The sequence below is a fragment of the Salarias fasciatus genome, chromosome 9, assembly GCF_902148845.1.
Source record: "Salarias fasciatus chromosome 9, fSalaFa1.1, whole genome shotgun sequence".
NCBI lineage: Eukaryota > Metazoa > Chordata > Actinopteri > Blenniiformes > Blenniidae > Salarias > Salarias fasciatus.
The window spans coordinates 14,391,516-14,414,428 of NC_043753.1; the positions used below are offsets into that span (position 1 = coordinate 14,391,516).

The 22,913-nt window shown below is 40.9% G+C and overlaps 3 protein-coding genes across 5 annotated transcripts; 1 reads left to right on the plus strand and 2 right to left on the minus strand.

The window, feature by feature from the left end:
- Nucleotides 1-3,288: 3,288 nt before the first annotated feature.
- zc2hc1a (zinc finger, C2HC-type containing 1A) lies at nt 3,289-9,548 on the minus strand. Of its 2 annotated transcripts, XM_030099691.1 has the most exons (10): nt 9,458-9,548; nt 8,802-8,872; nt 8,258-8,374; nt 7,678-7,704; nt 6,384-6,525; nt 5,741-5,880; nt 5,497-5,602; nt 5,340-5,412; nt 5,046-5,150; nt 3,289-4,718 (listed from the first exon to the last, which is right to left on the minus strand). In XM_030099691.1, exons 1-10 carry the CDS (start codon nt 9,474-9,476, stop codon nt 4,583-4,585), a joined length of 936 nt encoding a protein of 311 aa, XP_029955551.1. In that variant the 5' UTR covers nt 9,477-9,548; the 3' UTR covers nt 3,289-4,582. The 2 variants fall into 2 exon arrangements, with proteins under 2 accessions (XP_029955551.1, XP_029955552.1); XM_030099692.1 differs by lacking the exon at nt 7,678-7,704 and having other exon boundaries at nt 3,290-4,718.
- A 2,429-nt stretch (nt 9,549-11,977) lies between these two features.
- On the plus strand, nt 11,978-15,517 carry pkia (cAMP-dependent protein kinase inhibitor alpha). Of its 2 annotated transcripts, none has more exons than XM_030099833.1 (3): nt 11,978-12,056; nt 13,797-13,977; nt 14,188-15,517. In XM_030099833.1, the coding sequence occupies exons 2-3, from the start codon at nt 13,827-13,829 to the stop codon at nt 14,262-14,264; spliced, it is 228 nt and encodes a 75-aa protein (XP_029955693.1). In that variant the 5' UTR covers nt 11,978-12,056; nt 13,797-13,826; the 3' UTR covers nt 14,265-15,517. The 2 variants fall into 2 exon arrangements, with proteins under 2 accessions (XP_029955693.1, XP_029955692.1); XM_030099832.1 differs by having other exon boundaries at nt 12,013-12,056; nt 13,800-13,977.
- Nucleotides 15,518-16,202: 685 nt separating this feature from the next.
- Nucleotides 16,203-21,935, minus strand: bco1 (beta-carotene oxygenase 1). The gene is made up of 11 exons (XM_030099258.1): nt 21,872-21,935; nt 21,648-21,776; nt 21,401-21,530; nt 20,969-21,116; nt 20,663-20,813; nt 19,687-19,907; nt 19,341-19,598; nt 19,140-19,245; nt 18,959-19,053; nt 17,545-17,656; nt 16,203-17,368 (listed from the first exon to the last, which is right to left on the minus strand). Exons 1-11 carry the CDS (start codon nt 21,933-21,935, stop codon nt 17,214-17,216), a joined length of 1,569 nt encoding a protein of 522 aa, XP_029955118.1. The 3' UTR covers nt 16,203-17,213.
- Between the last annotated feature and the right edge of the window lie 978 nt (nt 21,936-22,913).

Genomic DNA, 22,913 nt, shown 5'->3' on the forward strand with positions numbered 1-22,913 from the left:
TTTGATCATAGGACCAAAGAAATGAATTCTCAAAATCACCTTAGAACAACTTGTGCTGCTTAAAAAAAACCAAAAAACATAACACTCTTCAGTGGTACTAAAACGGTCACTCACTTTCGTCTTTCTCATTCACCTAAGAGAGAAAATGTCACCACCTTGCTGAAAAACTCATCCTGCCCAAAATTGAGACTCAAACTACGAAGCTGCGCCTCAAGCAACAACACAGTGAGTATTATTGATTATTCATCAGACAAAACTCATTGAGGTGACTATAGTCTGTTGATATTTAATCGGTTAGAAATCAGCTCATCATGTGAAATATTCTGCTCTGCAGGACTTTGTGAGCATCCTGTTCAAACTAACCTGCAGAATGAAGCACTTGAAGCTTCCCCAGTTGGACAGAGTGATTACATCTGTCCTAAACTCCATACGCTGCTCCTGCCCAGAAGACTCGGTAAGTCTTTGCGGTTTACCAGCATGTTTCCTTTGGTAGTTTACAGATCAAAATCAAGGGGCTACACCGTAGTGACTAAGATCTAAAAAAGTTACACATCCACTGCACAACTTGTAGCACATTGCTTTGACACCCTGTGTTTTTTTTTTTTTTTTTGGTTACCAGGTAATGGGTGACTCACAGCCAGGGTACGCAGCCAGTCAGCTTCGACAGTGTATTCATTCTTATTTGGTGCTCAGCAGTGCCAAAGTTAAAAAAGAAAAAGAAACACAAGAAAGAGTGATTCACAACCAGCAATCATTTCAGGCTAGAAATGAATACAGTATTCTATGAAATATGTGATTTCTGACATTTTCTCAAATTGTAAGAAAAATAAATAAATAATAACACCAGTTACATACCAGACACTGTATGTACTTTGAGTTTCGGCTGCTGCTTGTCGTCGGCTAAACCACAACCGCAGACATAGCTTTAAATATGACAGTCAATAAATGGATAGACTGTAAACTTTGCCAATTAAGTAATTAAGTTTAGCCACTGGTCAGGTGGATATCACATGACACACTCCTATTGTCACTATTGGCATTCAAATAAATGCTCAGACAGTTCATTCGTGCTCTAAATTCCGTTGTTAGCAAGTACGGCCAAACTCTTATAGTTATCCTTTATGCTTCTGCACAGCAGTTTCATCCTTACAACACTTTAGTCCCTTTATGCTTAAGAATAGTTACGGTCAGTGCGTGACCTACAACCGACACACCTGTTACACTTATGGCTTTGCACTGCAGCCTACATAATAAATTTAATGTGGCACATGGCCAGAAGAGTTGAAAAAAAGAGAAGAAGGCTTAGGGAGAACATAGAAACTCCACACTGAAAGGAAGCAGAATCCAACAGGGGAGTTGGAACTTTCCCGCTCATTTGGAGCAACATACAAAAAGGTAGCTGCTTTCAAAAGAAAAGTCAGTGTTCGGTTTATCCGCTAGATTTAAGTTGACAAGAGTTTTCTTTAGAAAACACTAATCTCATTTTCAAAATCTCAAATCAAAGCGTGTCACACTCTGTGATCTTTAGCACCTTTCAGTCATTTTTGACAGTGCAGGATCAGCATTAGTTCTGATGATTCAGGTTCATTGTTAAACTCTGAGTCATAAAGTAAACCAGCCCCAGGTCTCACCGATCGCGCTGCCTCTAATTCCAGTGGAGTCAGTTTATGAAACTTTTGTTTAGGTGACTTTTTATCTTTTTTTATTTGGCATTTTTCACACGTCAGACTGAACACAGTGCTTGTTTTCAAAACGGGTGCATGTGTGAAAAGGTCACCTCAAACTAGGAGGAATTAACCTTTTCAGAGGTGCATTTCTTCGGCTGGGGGAGAGGGAACGTCGCACCAGACTGAATTTTAAAGCGTGGCAGTTACCTCGGTTATGAGATATGGAGCAGTGTGCGATGATTATAATCAGGGTGTTGAAAAACTGGACTCTGATTTGTCCCGGGCAGACTGAGAAGTGACTCACATTTCCTTGTATAACAAAGTGAGTGTGCATCAGTAATAAATAACTCTATAATAATTAGGTTGTTTTCTTTCTTTTTTTATTGCCTAGACAGAAGGACGCATCACCACCAAGTTAAAGAAGAGGATGACAGCAAGAAGACGGAGGGCGAATAAGGAGAGGAGGAACCAGAGAGAGACAAAAGAACTCTGCAGAGCCGAGGCCATGATGGCTGTCATGACTGAATGCTTCGAGATCCTGAACGCTCAGAGAGCAGCGGGCCGCTGAGACCGAGCGCCGCGGCGAGCAGAACGGACTTGCTCAACTCCTCTTTCCTTTGCGGAGTTATGCAAGAAGAAGCTTCCACATCATTTAAGCTTTCCTGTCAGAAACCGTGATTTCTCTCTTGCCCGACCGTCCGGTCCTGCACGACTACTGACTACTTTTCTGATGTTTCCAAGCTACACAAGAAGAAGCTATTAATCTAGATTGCTTTTTTTTTTTTTTTTTCTACCCCAGTATATTGTCTTCTACTAAAAACACTGTTTAGTACCAGGTATAAATAAGCTGACGAATATTCAAGGTACACGGCACGATGAAGGCTTAACATTTTAAGCTGCGTTCAAAACGGGAAACGTTGTGGGAGAATATTTTTTGTCTCGCGCAGCTATACGGGATTTTTCCAAAAAACTAGCTTGGAAAACGTGCTGCTGACAGCTACTTGCAGTGTGTTCTGACAGCCAAGCATGAACAAGCAAGAATTATAAAAGGTGCTGGAATAGTTTTACTTTCACTTTTCCAACTACCGCCCATCCTTGTTATCGTGTGCATCTGAGGGTGCAGTGTTTCTGACTGTGGGGTTGTTTTAGGCCGTGTGACAAACCATTTATACTCGACTGGATAACCGAGTTCATCAATCATCGAGTGCGGTTGAAGGATTAAAAGCATGTTTTGCCACAGATGGCTGAGTTCAGTAAAACAGCCTTTTGTACTCGGGATACAGGTGAGAATGTTTCCAGGCACGTTCAGTCGCCGCTTTGATTAATGGATCCTGCATGGTTTGAGAGTATCAAAAATCTACTGTAGCCGAGTCAGTCGATGCTCAACATTTGTTTTCACATGGCAAATATATGTGCATGAAAAAAAAAAAGCAAAAATCTGCAACCTGGCTTCTCTATGTATACAACTTCTCATTTTCCAAATATATTTATATGTACACTGAGGGTGTTAGTTCTTCTTTTAACTGAATGACCCCCCCCCAAAAAAAAAACAAAAAAAAAAACCAGAGATATCTTTATAGTTTCAGTCAAGTTTATTGATGATGGATATACACGGCATTAAGTGCATGACCGTCTGAAAATGTGGGGGTGTCCAAAGTCGGGTCAGTCAATATCTTACGGCACATTTCATACTTGTGTTTAATATTGTAATCCACTGAATGCTGCCCAGAGGGAAAAAAAAAACAAAAACACTGTCTGGAAAACATAACTATGGCAACACATCAGGTGCATTTGATTTTTTCATATCAACCAAATTAAAAACACATTCTGTAGTTTTACAGAAAAGGTGAAGCCGTTGTTTATTCAGTCGAGGAAAAGGGGAATATGAAAATAAATAACTAACCTTAATGTAAACAAAATAAAGTAAAAAAAAAAGAAAGAGCAAATGCTACATTGGTCTATGAGGGAAATGTATTTGTCTCTAAAGTAACTTCAAATGGATCAGTGACCTGATATATAGTGTTCAGACTGGTCCCTCATAAAACGGAGCGTAAAGGAGAAATTTAAGCCTTTTTTTTTCCTATTACAAAAACAGTTTCTTCAGTAGTCAATCATATTGCACTTCAATGAAAGAGGAAGTGGAGGCTGATGAGTTTCAGGAATGCAAATCAGAACAAGGTGGGCCGTGGACTGAAATGCAGAGCTCCACCACCCACCTGACAATTCACCATTCATGATTTTCCTATTTGTCCCGTCTCGTGTTTTCAGAACCTCTTTTTGACCCCATACCTCGTCGTACTCACTTCTAATCCCCTCCGTGGATGCAGCGGGATCTTTTTGTGCTGCTGCCAAGCCTCACCCATAAAATCCTACTTGTTGTTCAGGATGCATTCGCACCAGCTGTGAAAGCCAAAACGCTCTACGGTGTCTCACTCCAAAGCAGTACAGGAAGTGCAGCGAGCGAGTCCAGCAAAGACAGAGAAGCATATCAAGCATTGATAACTTTAAACCCTCAAAATTTTACATGTAAGCCACTGTATCTTATCACTCTGGTTCATTCAAAATGAATCATATATCGAAGATAATAGTTCTTAAAGCAGTGTAAGTGAAAACACAGAGGGCTGCCCTTTGAATTTGAATACTTCTTAGCAGGATTGCATCAAAATGTAATGTTATTCATCAGTTTTTAGCTCTTAGCTTTCTACCGTGAAGTCTCAAAAGCATTCAGAAGAGGAACACCAGCACCACAGAGTTATCAGATAATCATACACCTTTCAGGAAACTATAGTCCCACACGTGAAAATAAAGACAGATATGTTTTATTTGTTCCTATTAGCTTTGGTGAAACCCTCCGATAGTAACTTGTGTACTGCTGCATCCCTACTTTCCTTTGCTCTCTCCGTCTTCAGAGCCCGTCAGATACACATCCTCCTGACTCCGCACTCGCAGCAGAATTTGGCAGATTCAACGGGGAACTTGGTCCCACAAGCGTGGCAGAACTTGCTCTTCGTCTCGCCGTTGCCAACGTCACTCCTTCCATCAACATTGTTCCTTTAAAAGAAATAAAAAAAAACAATAAAGAATCAATAAATGACTTAAAATTGCAATCATTCAGACAGGAATGGAACAAAGAGAGTATGTCAATTTCAAATGCAGGTTTTAAAGAAGCTGAAATCAAGTGTGTGAAGTCAATGATAAAGGAAAAGGGGTTTTCACTTGAATGAAGCATTTTAAAAACCAACTACAATCATTTTATTAGTATTCGCTGAATAGACTTTAAAAAAAAAACTAAAGAAAACAGAAACTTGTAATTTCCAAAGCTGTGATACATCATCTGACCACAAGAGGGCAGGAGAGCTCAGGGTTTTCTGTTCTCACCTTGATGCGTAGGAGTCCACTCTCTTCTTGTTTTGTCCTATTCCAGACTGACTGTTCCTCACAGAGCCATAGCCGGAGCTCATTACTCGGGTCTTATTTCCCACACTGAGAGAGAAATGAGAGAGAACAGACATACGTAAATAAATTTTTTAAAAAAAATGTATTTGAGCTGGTACAGACCTGTTAATAGCACTTTAATATTCATGTTCCTTGTTCTGAAACACAGGAATAGCTACTGGTGTGTGTGTGTGTGTGTGTGTGTGTGTGTGTGTGTGTGTGTGTGTATGCACTAACCCTGAAGGTGGACTTATGAGTCCAGAGGGATTATTCCTCACCAGACCTGCTGAGGGTCTATTAGAGGGGATTCCTTGAATGCAAGAGAAGAGATGATTTCAGACAGACTGGCGGATCGCTGCGAAGCACATTAAACCCGATGGCGCTGCCGTCTCACCAGTGGCCTGCCCCAGGCCTGATCTCTGTGGCAGACGAGACGACGCTGAGGGGATGGTCGACACAGCAGGAGTGTTGGCCTTCTTCACCGGAGCAGGGGCCTTGTACTAAAGCACCCAAGAAAAAGGGTTGAATCTGACTTTATATTTCTAGATGCAGGCATATCAGTCACTTCCTTTGATTAAATACTTTGTGACTGTGCACCACCACTGTGTGTACGTGTGTGTATGTGTGTGTGTGTGTACCTGTGTTCGAGCAGCCGGCTTCTTGACCTCTTGCTTGCCCTTGCTGGGCATTCGAGCATGCTGCTCCTGGCAGAACTTAATGTGTCTGTCGGCTGCGTTCTCGTTGAACCTCCGCTGACAGTAAGGACACTGGATATAATCTAAAGACCAACCAGGAAGTGAGGAAAAATAGCCCAAAGCTTCAGTAAATCTGCAAAAGTGACAACTCTTTCACACATATAAAGTATATTTGTTTGAAAACATACATTCTAAAGTAAGGTGGCCCAACAACAGATGGACCGACTGGACTCTAACGACAAGCAGTTTACTGTATGCTGATGACTCTACTGCGTTCTTCGGATTGGTCCAGATTTTCTCAGGGCTCGTACTTTTCTCGGAACACACATTCACTGCATTCCTCCATAAAACAGACTGGGAGTCGTAATGAGCTCAAACACGTGACATGAGCATATCTTTGTGACTCCATAACGTTACATAACATCAAACTCCAACACAGCTGCTGAATAGGAGCTGCGTGGACCTTTCCTCAACACTGGGGGCTTTGATATTTTTATATTTACTGTAAACCACCAAGACCTGCCTGACAGCAAAGAATCAATGCCTTTTCTACAGAATTCAACTCATAATAGACATTATGGGCTACCTGGGTCATAAGTCGGAGGTGGAGGTGGGGGCAGCGGCCCCCCGTCCTTAATGACCTGAGATATGTTCTTGGCAGCTCTGATGGTAGCGATGAAGTCTTCGTGTTTCTTGCGCCAGTTGGAAGGCTTTTTCGGAGGCTCTGCCTGGCGAGACAAGACCAGAGAATGTGTTGTTACCCCAGACTGAGCTGTTAAAGCTTTCAGTTCTCAGTAAACCGGTACAGTGGACATTTAAAACTGAAGTGTGCTAAATGTCTAACTTCCAAATTAAAATGGTTACGTGTTCTCACACCAGCATGAAAACCTAAAAAAAAAAAAAAAGAAATGAATCCCTGGTTTGAGGGACTGCAACTCTCACGTACCGCACTCATAGAACAAAAGAGAAAAAAAAACAGTATCTGCATGAGTTTTATCTAAAGCTGACGAAAGTGGTTCACTGGGCTGTTCCTGTGGCACCGTGATGGACCTACTGACCCTCCGATACAGTTACCACCTATAAATTCATCAAGCCGCTTTATCGGGAAAACACAAATCATTTCGAGGAAACGACTCAATTTTCTATCGTCACCTACATTTCTAGGCATATTATCTATATGGCCTTGGACAAAAACGATAAACTCGAGACTCACATAACATCTAGAGGATAGTCCTGTTCATATCATCAAGCTGTGGATAAGGTTATGACAGAGCAAGATACAAAGTAATATATTTCTTTGTGTGGCGGGAGGTTAAACATAACGCATGGGCTCATTCGTGTGACTTTAATGCAAATCACATCAGGCTGTATGACAAATTCATCTACCAAACTAGGACATGTCTTTACTTTATGCATCTACTCAATGTTTCTGTGTTGATAAAGTAACAATATAACCGACCCACAGATTCTAAGACTCCTAAAGAAACTCTGTGAAAACATTGGGAATTAATGTCAATTTCTATGATGATGAAAAAAAAAACACATGAATCAATTTTGATGTACCTTTGAGATTAGTTTTCAAATAGTGATTTAAATCAAAAGCAGGTTTACGGTTATTGCGACAGCGCAGCCAGAAAGCGAAGCATAAAGGAAATGTGATCAGTTAAAGAAATTAAGCAGGAAAAGAATTAGGCTTCTTTTAATTGACTAGTATCACCTGTGTGAACTGACACACCTCTACACTATTCAAGCCAATGCTTTAAAAAGAGACAAACTAGTATTTATAAAGCCAAGGACAGCAAGGAAAAGCCTCCTGGGCTTCATCAGATTAAACATCACGTACATGGGAAGGACAAATAAGAGCAGACAAATCAACTTACTTTCTCAGCAGCAGCTGAACTTTGTGACTGAAATACAATTGAAAGTGGTTTACATTTGAAAAATGAACTTTCAACACAAAGAACTGAGTGTCTAACAGGGAATAATAAAGATGACAGATTAAGTTTTTCTCTTTGTTAAAAAAATCTTAACGGTGCACAAATTATTGGTCCTTTATACCAATAATGCCATAGCGTCTGTTGATACAAAAGGATCTTAGTGAGAGGCACTGTAAACAAGAGCGTACTGTGCTGTGGTAAATAACTCTCTTGTGTCTGCTGAAAGTTTATACCGTGCATAAATGCTGCGCAGGTGGATTTGATAATGTGCCAAAAATTAAAATTGCTTGAAATAAGAAAGCACTGGTTTAAAAAAAAAAGAAAAAAAAAGCAACTTTCTGTGGCAATCATGTGCGAACAGCAATGTCATGAAAACTTTTAGAAATGTGTAAAATTCTGACAAAATAATGAAGTTTTCTGACAGACTCCAAGCATTTTTTTTTTCCAGCTGGTAGAAAATCGTCTGAACCCTCCTGGGATTTTAGTTCCAGACGCCTGTCCTCCAGCTACAGTGATTTCTTACCTTTGGTTTGATAGGTTTAAGTGTGGAGATGTCAGTTCCTTCAGCTCTCTGTCTGCTGGAGTCGAAAACCTTCCTCTTTTTAGCTGCAGATTTCTGACAGATTTTGGAATGCTTATCCTGTAAGTGGGAACATATTGAGAAAAAAACCCTGTCAAAATCAAGAATGTATCTTCATGTTTTCTTCTAAGGTTTGTTAGAGCTCTAAGCAACACCTACGGTGCCTTAAAAATACATTTTAATTTGTACAAATTATTTAACGCAGCAGCCTATATTTGCTCAGCCGTTCCATAGTCTAAGTAACTCTGGTCACACATTGGTTTAAAATCACAGCTTCACTGTTTAAAAGAGTATTTTTTTTTGCAATAAAGAAGTCTTCACACAGGCCCATGGGCCAAACCAAACCAAACAGCTGACATTCAGTCAGCTGATCCAGCAAACAGTGCAAGATTGGAGCAGATCTACTTCTCCTTTCACATCGCTGCAGTTTTGTGTCACAACGTGCTTGTTGGAAACTAAAAGATAAGAGATGAGTGTTCTTTATTACCAGGACTTTAGGTAAAAAGCATCTTTTGCAGGTGTCACATTGAACCAGGTCCTCAGCAGAAGGAGCGTCATCTGCAAAAATAACAAGTTATATAGAGAATAAAAGAGAACATCAGTGGGGTTGATTTTGCCTTAGCACAACTGGTTTCCTAAAATAAAAGAGAAAAATCCTTTCGATGCATGATATATTCCTCGTTGGGCTTTCATTTTATTGTATTTATTAGATTGCTATGGCGCAACATCCAAACTATTCCTGTTAAACATTAATATTACAGGGTATTGCTATCAATCGTTCCTAACAGTTCACCATGGCAAGATGCCCACTTGGAAGTAAAACGAGGACAACAAAAGGGCGTTGGACTGTTTGTCATTAAGCCAGCGTTATGGAGCCTAATGTAGTTCATTCATTCATTAAAAAAGAGATAAACTAGCAGCATGCTAGCACAGGATCGCTCCTGTGGTCAGTGATCACACCCATTCAGAGCCAGGGAGCGGATAGCCTCATCCTTGGCCTTTCACTCGGGCTAAATCTCCCAAAAGAACTGCTCCCAATCCACAGCAGCGGGATTATTCAGGGGAAATAAAACCCGGAGGCTTGCCTGTTCGGCCGTGCTACAAAACCTTCAGAACAAACCGCTAGACTTTAACTTCGCTCACCTTCAAATTCTTCCATCATTAGGTGATACCTTGTCTGATGCTACAGAGCCCGTAAGCTGCTCTTGTATAGATATACGGCTCTTGTTTTGAATTAAACAGAAGTAGCCAGGGAAGACGAGAAGGTTCCCTCAGTCTCACTTCCGGGTTTGTTTAACATGAGACAAAGGGGGCTTATGTTACAGTTTACAGTCATAACACTCTCAGATAAAATTGTATGGTGTCTATTTATACAATTCCAGTGGTGGTACTGTATTTTTTTTTCGTTTGCTTGTTTTTTTTGTCAGATTCGAAATTACATTATTGATTACAGCCATGATATTCAGCCGGTTTGAATTCTCACATAAATTATAGCTTAAATTACTTATTAATTTTATTCATATTTATACATACTTTATTCAAAGTCTGTACAGTCCCTCTTTTTGCCTATTTACCGTTGTATATTGAATTCGAGTCCAGTTGTTTTTCAGTGGGTGTGAGCGAGGGTAGATATCTTGACTTTACTCGTCTTTGGCTTACCAAGAGCAACGGGCTTGCATTGTGTCGCCCGGCGTGCTAACATCGAAGTATTTGATTGGTTGTTAGTGTGATTACGTCAACGCAGTGTCTTCTTTAAAAGGCAGGTGGAGCGTGAGGAAAAAAAGTGGAGCGTGGGACGACGCCTCATTGGTCATTGTGACCGTTATGTTATTTATCAAAAAGTCTTACTAAAATTAAAATTATGTTAAATGTTCATTTGCACAATTTCTTTTTGCATAGTCTCTGTTGTCAAAAAGATTAAAAGAAAAACTCGTGGGTGGCTTTGCCCTGCATTTCAGCCTTGTTTAGGGTCAAGCCTAATTTACAGATGACTGTCATCCTGAGTTCAATACAATGACTCCACTGTGCGCGCTCCCTCACTGTCTTCGTTTGTTCAAGTGACCGAGGAAACTGCTTGCCCAGAGCAAACACCGAGTGGATCTCAGTTTCCCATACTGAGAACGTGTGTTATCTGAATGGGCCAATTCAGGACCAGATGTTATGAGGCCACAAAACGCACGTTTTTTTGTTTTGTTTAGTTTCTTTTTTTTCTTCTTCTTCTTTTTTTGAATGGCTATATCTGTACTCCTCACAACAACATTGCTGTTCTGAGCAAGAGTGTCCTCTATGTCACTGTCATTCTCACACGCGCGCACGCACGCACCCAAAACCAGCCCATAGCCAACATGAGCCCATAGCCAATAGTTGTTCTAATGAAGCCTCCAATAGAACAATAATCATACTTTAAAAGTACAGTGTGTGATGTTGTGATTTAAACATGAATATAGAAAAAAAAAAAAAAAAGACAATTAGTAGGTTTTTAAAGTAGCCCATAGGGCCAATGCAACAACAGTGCAAAAATCCATAACATAAATATAAAGGTCACAATGTATGTGCAAACTTTTGTTCCGGGTGGACAATATCTGACAGAACTAGACAATGGATGGCAAAGCACATACATTGTGACATTTTCAACAGAGTGACAATAATTAATAGTTTCTGAAATTACATAATGACTTGAATCACAATGACTGAGCAGCAGTGTTTTACTTACATTTCACAAACTCCCAGTATTCAAAATAGTCGTCACAATATTATCCCCCAGAAACAAATCATGTTCTTCTGAATGCTGCACATTTACATTGTGGCCTTTTGCTGTTGTTTCTCAGCTTTTTGCTGTTGTGTTGTCATTTTTGCTGGTGTGTTGTGGCCTTTGTAACTGTGTTGTGGTTTTTGCTGTTACATTGTGGATTTTGCAGGTTGCGTTTCTGGCATTGGTCCTTCTGGGCCACCGTAGGTTTTTCATATCTAAGACATTCATTGATTAATTCAGCTGTGCACTGGAATTTGTAAATCAATCCAGGCTCATAGACAGAGTCTACCACAAGATGGCGCACGGAGACAATGGTCAATTGCGTCAAATTAGGAAAAAAAAAAACACACACACACCAGATGTAACTATAAAGATATGTGTAATCCGCACACTTAAGATTTTCAAAATTAATAGACCTGACAAAACTGAAATCTCAAATGACCAGGCACTGCACAGTCTCACTACAACCACTCAGCACACTAAAATCTCATTATTTGACAGATGTTGTCTAACAGATGTTAAAGGACAAGCAGTTCCTCAGAAAATAGAGCATTTCTTACCCTTTCTGAAGAGATCATCAGTCGGATTAGTGATCTCCGAACATAAACTCCAATCTACTTGCTGAATTCATGTGTCTTTTGCACTGAAAAGGATATTTCCCTTTTCTTAATTGAAACTTCAGAAATCATTCAGCATTAATGAATTAATGCATTATATTAAGATTGTGCTTTGAGAACCAATAAATTTCAACATTTTCAGTGTAATAATGTTACCAATTGATGCTACATTTAGGAATTAAAAAAAAAAGTGCTGACAGTTAGCCTTAAAGGATTTTATGTTGAAAATGCTTCCAGGAAGCAGTTGAAGCAGTGTCTGGCTTGATGAAGCGGATCCTCGTCTGGAAGCGCAATGGGAGAGAGAGGCGGAGGAGGGGAGGCTCGAGCTGATGTGACTGACCCCCCTGCTGCTGATATTCTGAAGCTCAAACAGGTACCTGACCACACTATTTTCAGTCCACCAGGAGGGGCACATAATGCATGCATACCTAATTGTTGCATGTGTAACGTTGATAACAACTTTGTCAGCAGATGACATGTTGCTGTTCAATTTGAGCATGCTGCTTATCCTCCACTATTGTTTCAGTTCGATTTTTATTCCCAATCAATATTTAAAACTTCTTTTTTCATGTACTTTAGGAGTATGAGAGTGCAATGTGTCTGTATATTTCTGCATGAGAGAAACATTGTGTTGTTATGATCAGGCCACCTAGAATAACTCTGGCATGAGATTCCCGTACTCCCCCTTATCACAGCTACACTCACTTCTAATTTTCAGCTTCACACCACAGCAAACACACACACTTCATCAGCTCTCTGACCTCATGTTTTAGTCAGTGGCAAAGTGCACTGGCCTTTTGTGCTGTTTGGTGATTGGAGCATTTGTTTCTAGCTCAGGCCATCTGAGCTCAAGGCCCCACATGGGAGTAAACCCCATGGGGATTTTACAATCACTCCTTTCCATGAGCATGAAACACACTCACACACAGCCGGGATGATGTTCCACTCCATGGGTGCTACAGTGTGACTGAATTATGTAAACTGTCAATCAATATTTTATCGAGTCTGAGCACAGGAAACACCTGTCAGGAATAGTCTGCCAGTTTTAGTTACAAATAAAATTGCATAGCAGTTTTGAAATTGCAGCAAGTTTATTGTTTCCATCGTACAGGTCTTCATGCTTATATCATAAATGAGCACTCGGTATCGTCACAGACTCACCATTGGTTTTAAGCACCGTGCAGGGCATATGTTATGAATCTCCTCATGTTCAGTCTTACAGTTGTACACAGACAACATCTGTTGGGTCTTGCCCATCTTGACACCATTTAGAGAATGGCAGCTGAGTGCGAGCGAATGTGAGGATGATGACGGTCGAGGCGTCCAAAAATAGACACGGTCAATCTCAGCTTGTGCAACTTTAAAGAGCCACACATGGATGTGGAAGCTCAGATCGTTTTTAGTAATATTGCCTTTGAAAACAATGAGTTGGGTGGTGTGTGAGTGTGTGTGTAATTTATTAGAAAAACTTTGATTTTGACTGTACAAATCAAAATATTAGACTTATAACCTATATTCAAAATTGATATAGAACTTAAAAAAAGCAGATTGACATGTTTTAATTAATGAAAATGGTGGGACAAAGCCTGAACCAGCTCAGTGCTGAAGGGCAGCCTCATCCAAGCAGATTGATGCAGTTAAAATGTCAACAGAGGGTTTAACCCAAATCTCTCTGGCAACACAGCCCCATTTGTATTTACTTGTCTCGGGATGAAAACACTTTCTCCCTTTGTGCCTAATTACCCCATTCAGTGTTTTGTTGTTGTTGTTGTTGTTGTGCTGCATTCCTTATGTGGCATCCTCCTTTTATGTTCCTTTTCTCAGCAGTCCCTCTACAGATTCTGTCCCCTCCGTGTTGCTGGTAGGCTGAGATTAAAATAGATTAATCAGGGATTAGGTCATAAAATAAGAAGAGGGAGGGGTGTGTTGAACGAGCGCCTGGGCAGCCCACTGTGACACTTTCTTCTTGTCATCGTAAACACCTGGCACGTTCACTGAGCCAGGCTACTTGGGACCAGCAGCATTTCACATCAAACTGCAGCACAGAGCCATTTATGTCCGTGCCTGCGTGTCGCTGCGGACGCCTTCGGAAGCTTGTGCTGCCCTGTGTCAGCAGGCTGTGCTATGGTGAGGCGTGTCAGCGATGACGGATGTGGAGGCGACCTATGAGGACTTCATCGCGTCTCGACGATCCGGCCGCAGGAATGCCATCCACGAAATCTCAGGAGCCCCGGGAGTGCAGGAACCCGCCGACCTGTCCCAGAGCCTGGCACAGCTCGACATCAACAAATCAGGTGAGACACATTCTGGGTTACTGTTGCACATCATGTGATACAATACCTGTATTAAAATGTCATCATTTTCAAACAAGTCGTATGATTCTCCACCGGTTCCACGTCACTGGCTTGCTGATTCACCCGGCTTCATTTGCGTCACCGACTTCTCAAGTTGTAACTTATGCATGAAACTCACTGTCTCCCCCCCGTCCCTCTGCTGTCTGCCAGGTGGCGAGGCAGACGATCCCGAGAAAAGCCAAGACTGTCCGGCGAAAGAAGAGGAGGCTCAAGCTGAGGGCAGCTGAGTGGCTCCGCGTGTCGGACATTTATGAAGCCGGGGAGCCTCGTCTTTTTCATCCCTGAATGATCACGATCCTCCACTATCAGCATCCTAACATCAGGAAGTCATCACCATGGCAACCAAAGTACCACCCCCTCCTCCTGTACTCCACCCTCCATTAAAAAAAAAAAGTATTATTTCCTTGCTGCCTTCCCTTCTTCACTGTAAGATAAGAGAATAGGTTTGGTAAACACAACATGGAGTAAGCACCTGAGGCCAGCTCCGTTTCTCTGGCGAATGCTCTGAGTGGGATGGAGATAAGGGAAAAGAGGTCATTTAAGGCTTTTTTAGGCTTAAGTTTCGCCAACAGAATTAATTTTTGTCTTCCTTCCTCCCTTTGTCTTGAACTGAACACTCATGTGGCTGCAGCTCTTCAGTGACACAGAACATCTGCTTTTTTTCTTTCATTCACACCTGTTCTCACAACTGTTCTCCAGCCTCTCAGCTGAGTTTTAATTTATTTGTTTACTCTAAATACTCCATGTTGTTTCTTCTGTTGAATTTTGGAGGTTGCTCGATTCACTCTGAACACTGAGATTGTTTTTGTTTTCTTCGAAGTATAATATCACTAAGGATAAGAAAAGCAGCATGCAGTCATGCATCTTTATTATTGCATTGATTAGTCATGTAGAGACCAAATCAAGACAGAACTTACATTTATTGCGAAGGTTTTGACTGGTGTTGTTTGATCTGCACTGCCTCACAATAACAACCTAGATGTGAGACAAAGAAGGACTTGTGTGGCTTGCTTTGCAATTTCACTACATCCATAAATTGAGCAAAATTCTTCTAAACAGTCTTTCAGGTCATTTCAGGCCTAGCTTGGAATTATGCAGTTTAAACCTTACGAGCTGCCTATGCAGGTTAGATTTGGATTTTGCATTGCTATTTAGTCATTTGAAATGTTCTTCCAATGGTGGCACAGTGGTGTAGTGGATCACATCACATCGCAGTAGCACCCCCTGGGGTCCTGTTCATATCATTAGGGTTTTGTCAATGGATCGATAAATGCATTCATGAGCTTTATTTCACATATACAGTACACAGATGTGCTCCATTGCAGGCATAAGCCAGATATTCATTCACAAATTAACTTTTTTTCAAACATTCTCTTTTAAAAATGTGTAATAGTTGAAGTGCTGTCATGTATACAGCAGCATCCCAATGTGTGTTTATGTAATATAATGTAGATAGTGATGGACACTGACAAAAAATAAACGCTCCTGGAGTTTAAAAAAATGCACGACTGATAGCGCTCACTGGTAACACTAGTGTCTTATTTATGGAGAAATGTTTATAAGTGGTGTGCACGGTTGAGGCATGTTAGAATAATTATTGTTGAATTTGTAATGACTGCCTTTTATAGACTGTATTGACTGTTCAATTAAAATAAATCTGTCTGTATTAAAAGGAAATCAACCTTTTCAATATTACAGCTGTATGATGTCTTGTTTTATATCCAAAGAAACACTTTAAAATGTTCATTGAATGTTTTCCGATGAGTTTGTACAACATCGTGCTGGTGTGTTAGTTTGCATCTCAAGCTTGTGTTTTATTTTTCACATCAATTTTGGCACTTTAGTCTGTTCATTATGTTCTAAGAAAAGTTACTGCCATCACATTCCACTTTGTCAGTCCTGGTTTGTGACTAAAAGTCATCTTTAAAATGATTATATGGACAGTGAATGTAGCCCCACGCGTGACTCTGTCTCCCTCTAGTGGTCAAAGGAAGACAAAGCATTCAGCCACAGGGAAAATCAATAAACTGCTGTTGATATTATTTAAAAGTAAAAATGAAGTGAGTCACAAAATTTTAACCACACTGTGTTGAATCCAGGTAGAGGTGTTAAAAAAAACTGCAACCACAAATATTGTAATATTGGATTTTCTTTAAAAAACACACACATCTAATACAATAAAAAAGTGCGCATCTTGCAGTCAACAGAATAGTAGGAACTGGTCTGAAAAAACACATTAAAGAACAACTGATAAGATACAGATAAGATATATAGGTAAGCTGTTAAAAGAGTCATTATGAGAAAAGCAGTTATTAGCTACATATGTTATTTATGCAAATATACAATGAATACTTGTGATTAAAAACTAGTAATAAACAAAGATATCTGAAGTGACTCTTAATATTGTCTTTGATTAGAAGCAGAAGAAACTTTCTATCTAAAAAGATTCTCTCTCAGCAGACTTTGCTCCTGTGTAAAACAAAAGCCAAGGTCAGGAAACAGATGACAACTGATAGACGAGCAAAAGATGATGAAATGTGTCAAGTGCATTTATGTAAAACTGAGGTTTAAAACACTTTTGCTGCAGCCTGTTCAGTAAGCATGAGCTCTGTCGTGACTTCTATAGCAGCTCTGACAAGCCAGTTGATGCAGCTAGATAAATGTCCAAAAAGGTTCAAAAAGGTTATTTTTAGATAAATGTAATGCACGAAAATATATTACATGTAGCAGAAGGAGACGAAAAGGCACCTCTGGTTCTGGCTTTACAGAGCCAACCTCCAACACCGAATAAAATAAAAATGAACACATTGCATCCATTTCCTGACCTGTATGACTTCCTACAACTTCACCCAAACGTTGTAAAACCACCTGCATGGACAAATAATGGCAATGTATAAAGACAAATCAATCTTCACGCAAACTTCTAGAACGATCCTAATCCAACACTTCAATCATGAAAAAAAACAGATCCTACTTTAAACAACACAAAAAAGCAGAACTAGTCAACAGTAATACATGCATGCGGACTGAATAAATTTCTTTGTTCCTTCAGAAATTTGTGTTGGTGTATTTTTTGACGTCACAGACACGAAGTGGCACCTGAAACCACGTGCACTGATGGCTCAAACATACTCTTCAACACTGTTTTTTCTTTATCAAACACGTTTCTCAACCGTTTACTGTCCCTGTGGGATAAAGAATCCGTGCATGTCTTTGCAGAGCTCAGCTTTCACGTATGCGCGGGCAACTTCTTTGAACGTTTTGCCGTCGAGGAAGAGGAGAAAGTCGGGCTGGCCCGGTTTGCCGTTGATGACTGACAGCAGCACCACGCCTGCGAATGAGAGAGAAAGTGTGTATCGCACTGTGTGCTCCAAATTGCCTCGACCTCGTAGCACAGATAGAATAATTTTGCCGATAGCAATCGCATTAAACCAAGATAAATAGTGTGAAACTGTGTCGTTTTTAGTCTTCAACTTCAAGCGGGTCTCATCCCAGTGTGATTCTCACCATCGTCCTCGGACTCTCCGTTTGGTCTGGGGATGAAAACTGGCTCCGACGGCAAGCAGTCCTCCTCGTTCCAGTAAACCATTTCCTTGGTTTCTGTGTCAAACTTTCCGACCTACAGAAAATCAAATGTGCTTTTTACTCCCGCTGCTTGAACGTTACAGGGTTTCTTCAAGTGAACAGACATTATAGAATTATGTAAAAGTTCATCTGATAGGCCCTGCTTTTATCAGCTGATAGAGAGAGACACACAAATATCGATACTAAACATCGCTTATCGAGGCACTCTGTTCAAAGTGTAATCAATATGATTATAAGAGAGTCGTAAGGTCATAAAACACTTAGCACTCAATTTGTTATTCAGCTTTCAGTCATAAATCGAGCAGCGCTTCATTAAATCACATATATAACAGGTGGCATTCCCCAATTCGCCGATAAACAGTGTGAAACGCTTTCTGGGCATGAAAAAGTGAGAAATACTATTCAGAAATATCACTGAACTTATATGACCATTCAGCACATGTCAGTCATACTTTGTTTCTCATCGTCCTGCATGCCATTTCCTGCAGCACGTGCAAAAAAGGCAACAAGGCCGGCGTCGCTCACGCAACGGTGACATAATGTGGACTTGTGACTCACTGACTCAGACAGCTGCATGATGTTGAAATACTGCAGAAGCGGATGATTAGTGCTATCTACACCTCAGTTTTCTGAGAAAGCCCTGCAGTGGCATCCACCTATCTTCTGACCGCGCCGCGGTTCCGCTGTTACCGTGGGCATCACCTTCTACTGTTACATAACTTTCAGACAATGCTCTTTAAATAGTTGCTTTATTCTCAAGGTTAATGATGTTCTGCTCCTTGTTGGATCAAAGCAAACCTGGAATGTTAAGTGAGGACACCTTTGTTGTGCTTCTACTCAACTGTGAAGGAAATTGATCAGTTCCTTTCTTTAAACTCTGAAATTCAAGGAAGCACCAAGGTTGCAGTTCCGGCTTTAAAATAGTACGGTCAACTGAGGATTTGTTTAATAAAAAAATTTTACCGTTTCCTTGAGTACATCCCTCTCTGCAGTACACCACTGGGCTTTGCCAAAGGTTTCTCTCTATTGTTCGTGGCGCCTTGACGTAAGAGAGTACCCAATGGAGTAGTGAAGATGCAGAGGACTGGTGAGTGTCACGGCATTACACTTATTTTCAGATTTTCTGTGGCGGCATTCCCAGTGCTTATAGCTTTGGAACAATGCTTTCCGGAAGAAACTATTTCCCTGAAGCACGGCATGTTACAGTCGCTTCTAAAACACCTGAAAGCGTTCGGCTTGCTCTCGCACGTAGTATTTATTAAACCAAACGTCGGAAATCCAAAACAAGGATGTTCCCACCCGCTGTGCAGCAAGTGAAAAACAATGTGAGTGTTACCTGTTGGGTCAGAGCGGATTCCTTCACGATGCTCCCATACACAAACCGGTGCCGCTTGCCGTTGAAATCATAGTTGATTCTGGGTAAGTCAATACCTGTTGGGGAAAAATGCATGAAAGTTACTCTGAAATACAGAAAATCAAATGTTTGGAGAGCTGAGTGTGTTTCGATCAGTCTTTACCATCGCAGAGCACTTCCGCTTGGCATAAAAGTTTCCCGTCTTTCTCCTTCACAGCGCTGGCGGTTGTGTACTTGTGTTTCACCAGGTCTTCCCCGACTGCAGCACCCTGTAAACAAAACACATCAAGCAGCAAAGCTCAGACTTTAAAAGGAGCGTTTTCTTTAATTTGCCGCATAGATATTATCCTGCTTAGTTTCTTACTTTGTCGGGATGAACAGGGAGCGCGAATCTCTTGTAACTTGGCTTGGAGTAGTTCTTGTTACTGGACCCCGACTGATCGTTCAGCTTGTCGAAGTAGAACATATCGTAAAGACTGTTATCATTGTAGGCGATGACATCGAAGACCACATGCCCGTCATCCTCGAAAGCGTTCACGTGATGGTAGACAATCATTGTCCCGGTCTGGTACTTGGTCTCAACCTCCTTCCCAGTCCGTCTGTCGATCAGGTGGATCAGACTCTGACGGAAGAGGAAGAAGAAAAGCAAGATTTATGACTTATTCCGTCCTGTGGCACAATATCAACACGTGACTGCAGTGAGTTTGTACATTTTCTTCAGGGCAGAACTTCACGCAGCTGGCCCAGCTGACCCCCCTCATGTAGGCAGTGGCCATCTTCACGATGTCCAGCTTCAGCGGCTGCTCCATGAAGATGATGTAGTTGTCGGTCATGCCGAAGCTGTGGTAGTAGCTGGGCGTGAGGAGATGGCGACAGGGAATCGTGCAGAGCACCTGCACGTTCTTCAGCACAGGGACGGTCTTGCCCTTGACTGCGATGGAAAAAAGAAGAAAGTAAAATTAACAATTATCATTTCTACTGTGTCTGTGTCTGCTGAGAACCGAGATGCAGTTTTGGTCTTATTTTATGACCATTTCATGCAGAAAATGAGAAACTATCAACTGGTTGACACGCTCGGAGTGTGTGGTTGGGTGGTTTTCCAAAGCAATGGTCTGATACTGAGGCTTCTTTTCAAAGTCATGAGTTTTTGGGCAAAGCATGAAAAAGCCGCCTGTTCATGCAATTTGGTTTCCTTGCTTAGTTTGTGTCGCTGAATTTGAAGATACCACTTGGATCATGATTATGATATTTACTTCAGGATATGTGACATGTCTGTTTTGGAACATTTATTTTGTTTGCCAATCAAACTCAGCCAAATCTAGACTGTGTCTAACTAAATCACACACATGTGGGTCATCTGTGTGACCTTGTTTCGGGGGCTGTTGGAATATTTCCCTCCTTTCTGGTCACAGGACTTCCTCTGCAGGAGCTCCCCTGGGAAGTTCCGCCTGATATCACGCTGTAAGTACTCTGAAGCGATTTAGGAAATTCAGCAAAACTGTCCTTCCACTTTATTTTGACTTAGCTGCCCTAAATTAAAGCCGCCAGCAGCACAATCATGCTCATTGATGCTCTTTGCACGGTCCATCTGTCTGATTTTACATTCACTTCATCTTTGGTCTTTTCAAATATTTTAGCATCGTTGAAAAAGAGAAAGAATTGAGATGCGATTCAAAGTGGCCATACCTTTCTCTGAAGCAGCAGGGACTTTAAAGATCATGTATTTAGTCTTGCCCTTTTCTGCTATTGAAGTCCCGATGTTGTAGGCGTTGCCCTCCTTGTCGTAGTGCGGGTGGGATGACACCAGGTTTGCTGGCAGGTACTTCAAGTAGTCCACCTGTGTGAGGCAAGTCCAGAAAACACACCATTTAATAAATAAACAAGTAGTCCACCTGTGTGAGGCAAGTCCAGAAAACACACCATTTAATAAATAAACTAACACTTACACTTATTCATGTGACAGTAAAGTGATTAGAAAACAGTTGTTGTAACCTTTTCCTGGGTCTCCAGGGTCACGGGATCGATCTTGCGGATGTAGTTGGTTTCAGAAGTTGCATAATAGTCGTTTCCATACTTGATAAAGTTGTTTGCACCATTGTCTGTGAAGTCGGGCACCGTGTGGTTCAGGAAGGTGATGGCTCTGAAAGGTAAGGTGGATTTTAATCAGAAATGCGCCACAAAAATAATCTGTCAGTTCCATGTCAGTGAAATAAAAAAAGAAAAGTAGGAGCGTGATTAAAAACCATCTTAACATTAGAAATCCCAAACTTTCACACTCATGCATGTCAAGCATAATAATTATGAAAACAATAGCTGTATTTGCAAGTCTGAGACTCTTTCAGGACTAATAAAGAAAATGAAAAAGTCCCACTGCAAGCCAAACTAATACGGCATAAAAATGGATTACAAGAAAAGATTGCTCACTTGAAAATGAGGTTCTTGCTTGGATCCGGATAGGCCATCGTTCCCATTTCAGAAATCACTATTCTTTTTGCAGCCATGTTGGCCTGGTAGGTGTCACCTTTAAGAAACTTGCTCCTGTGGATCACTTCACCTGTGAGCAAAAAAAAAAAAAAAAAAAAAGTTTTCCCTTAAATTCATGCACTTCTGCAAATCATGCAGGTTTATTGAGAAAAAAAAAAACAAAAAAAAAAAAAACTGCAGCACGTACCATCTTTGATGTTGAAGCTGTTCATGATGGCCATCCCGTCAAACCAGTGGTTGTAGCTGGTCTCCCCCACTGAGAAGATCCCCGGGCCAGTGCGCAGCAGCGTGCCCTGCAGCCAGCCGGGGATATTTCCTGAAAGGAAACAAAAGCAGCAAAAACATAAAGCTGTGCTATTTAAACTAATGCATTCCTTTAAAAGTCCGTTTAAGAGTGCAAATTGGACCTACCTTTAACTTCTGCCTTGCAGGGCTCCGGGCTCTCCACTGCGTTCTTGGAAAAGTCAAACGGCATGTTTGCGCACAAAAAAAAACAACAACAAAAAAAACAAAAAAATGCTGCGGACTAGGAGTCTGATGAGCGGAGGAAGAGCTTCTGCAGCAGTCAGCGGGGCAAACCACTCCTTTTAAAGCTCCCAGCCTTCCTGGGGGGTTGACTCAAGAGCCGTATCTTATCTGCCTGCCCAGCAATCACAGGCATCATTGAGGACTACACGGAATTCTGCTTTCCCAGTTCTGAAAACTGGACCATAAAATTCCGCGACATTCAGCACAAATCATCTATAGATGACTGATCTATTGCTGTTATCGAAAATATTTTTTTCCAATTTTCACGGATGGGATTTCAGATAGTCAATAACATATATATATTTTTTTCCATTTCTTTCTTTCTTTTCTTTATTCCTCGATGTTGAAAGATGCTTTAAGGTGCTGACCTCATTTGACCCATGATCACACTTAATAGTCTGGATTCATTCTAATCTGTCTGATTCTTCCACGTTTTCCACAGTAGAGTTTGTTGTTTGCAAAAATCATTTCTAAATGTTAACCATGAAAACACGTTTTTGTATATAAATGACTGATAACTGTGGAGTTCAATAAGTTTGCAAATAAATAAAAGGTGATTTAATGATATCACCTTGGATCTTAAGCAACATGTCTTATCTGCTGGAGTGACTAACATTCAGATATTACATTATGTCCTTGTAACTAGATAGTGTTAGATTGTGTTGACCTTAATGTTGTGCATTATTTCTCGAGAGATCATTCTTTCTTAGAAAAACGCACGACATCTGTCAGAGTGACTTCTCACTGACTGAAGAGTCCTCTGGGATCTCTTTGTTTTAAAATATGAAATGAACGGAGGGAGACTGAGGCTTCACGTTTCGGATTGCCCTCTTTGATATCTAACATTAATCAATGATTTGTCTTATCAGGCACAGTGTGTGTTTGTGATTATAAATAAAGACATATAATTTTAAACTGCTTTGAG

Excerpts from the sequence above, each read along its gene's own strand:
- bco1 (XM_030099258.1), bottom strand. The coding sequence starts at position 21,935 with ATGCCGTTTGACTTTTCCAAGAACGCAGTGGAGAGCCCGGAGCCCTGC. Across the intron at positions 19,246-19,340 it reads TCCCTGTTCATCCCGACAAA|GGTGCTGCAGTCGGGGAAGA; the intron begins GTAAGAAACTAA and ends TTTTGTTTACAG. Across the intron at positions 19,054-19,139 it reads AGCGGAAGTGCTCTGCGATG|GTATTGACTTACCCAGAATC; the intron begins GTAAAGACTGAT and ends TTTCCCCAACAG.
- pkia (XM_030099833.1), top strand. The coding sequence starts at position 13,827 with ATGACGGATGTGGAGGCGACCTATGAGGACTTCATCGCGTCTCGACGA. Across the intron at positions 13,978-14,187 it reads GCTCGACATCAACAAATCAG|GTGGCGAGGCAGACGATCCC; the intron begins GTGAGACACATT and ends GCTGTCTGCCAG.
- zc2hc1a (XM_030099691.1), bottom strand. Across the intron at positions 5,881-6,383 it reads ACCTCCGACTTATGACCCAG|ATTATATCCAGTGTCCTTAC; the intron begins GTAGCCCATAAT and ends GTTGGTCTTTAG. Across the intron at positions 5,151-5,339 it reads CTCATAAGTCCACCTTCAGG|TGTGGGAAATAAGACCCGAG; the intron begins GTTAGTGCATAC and ends TTTCTCTCTCAG.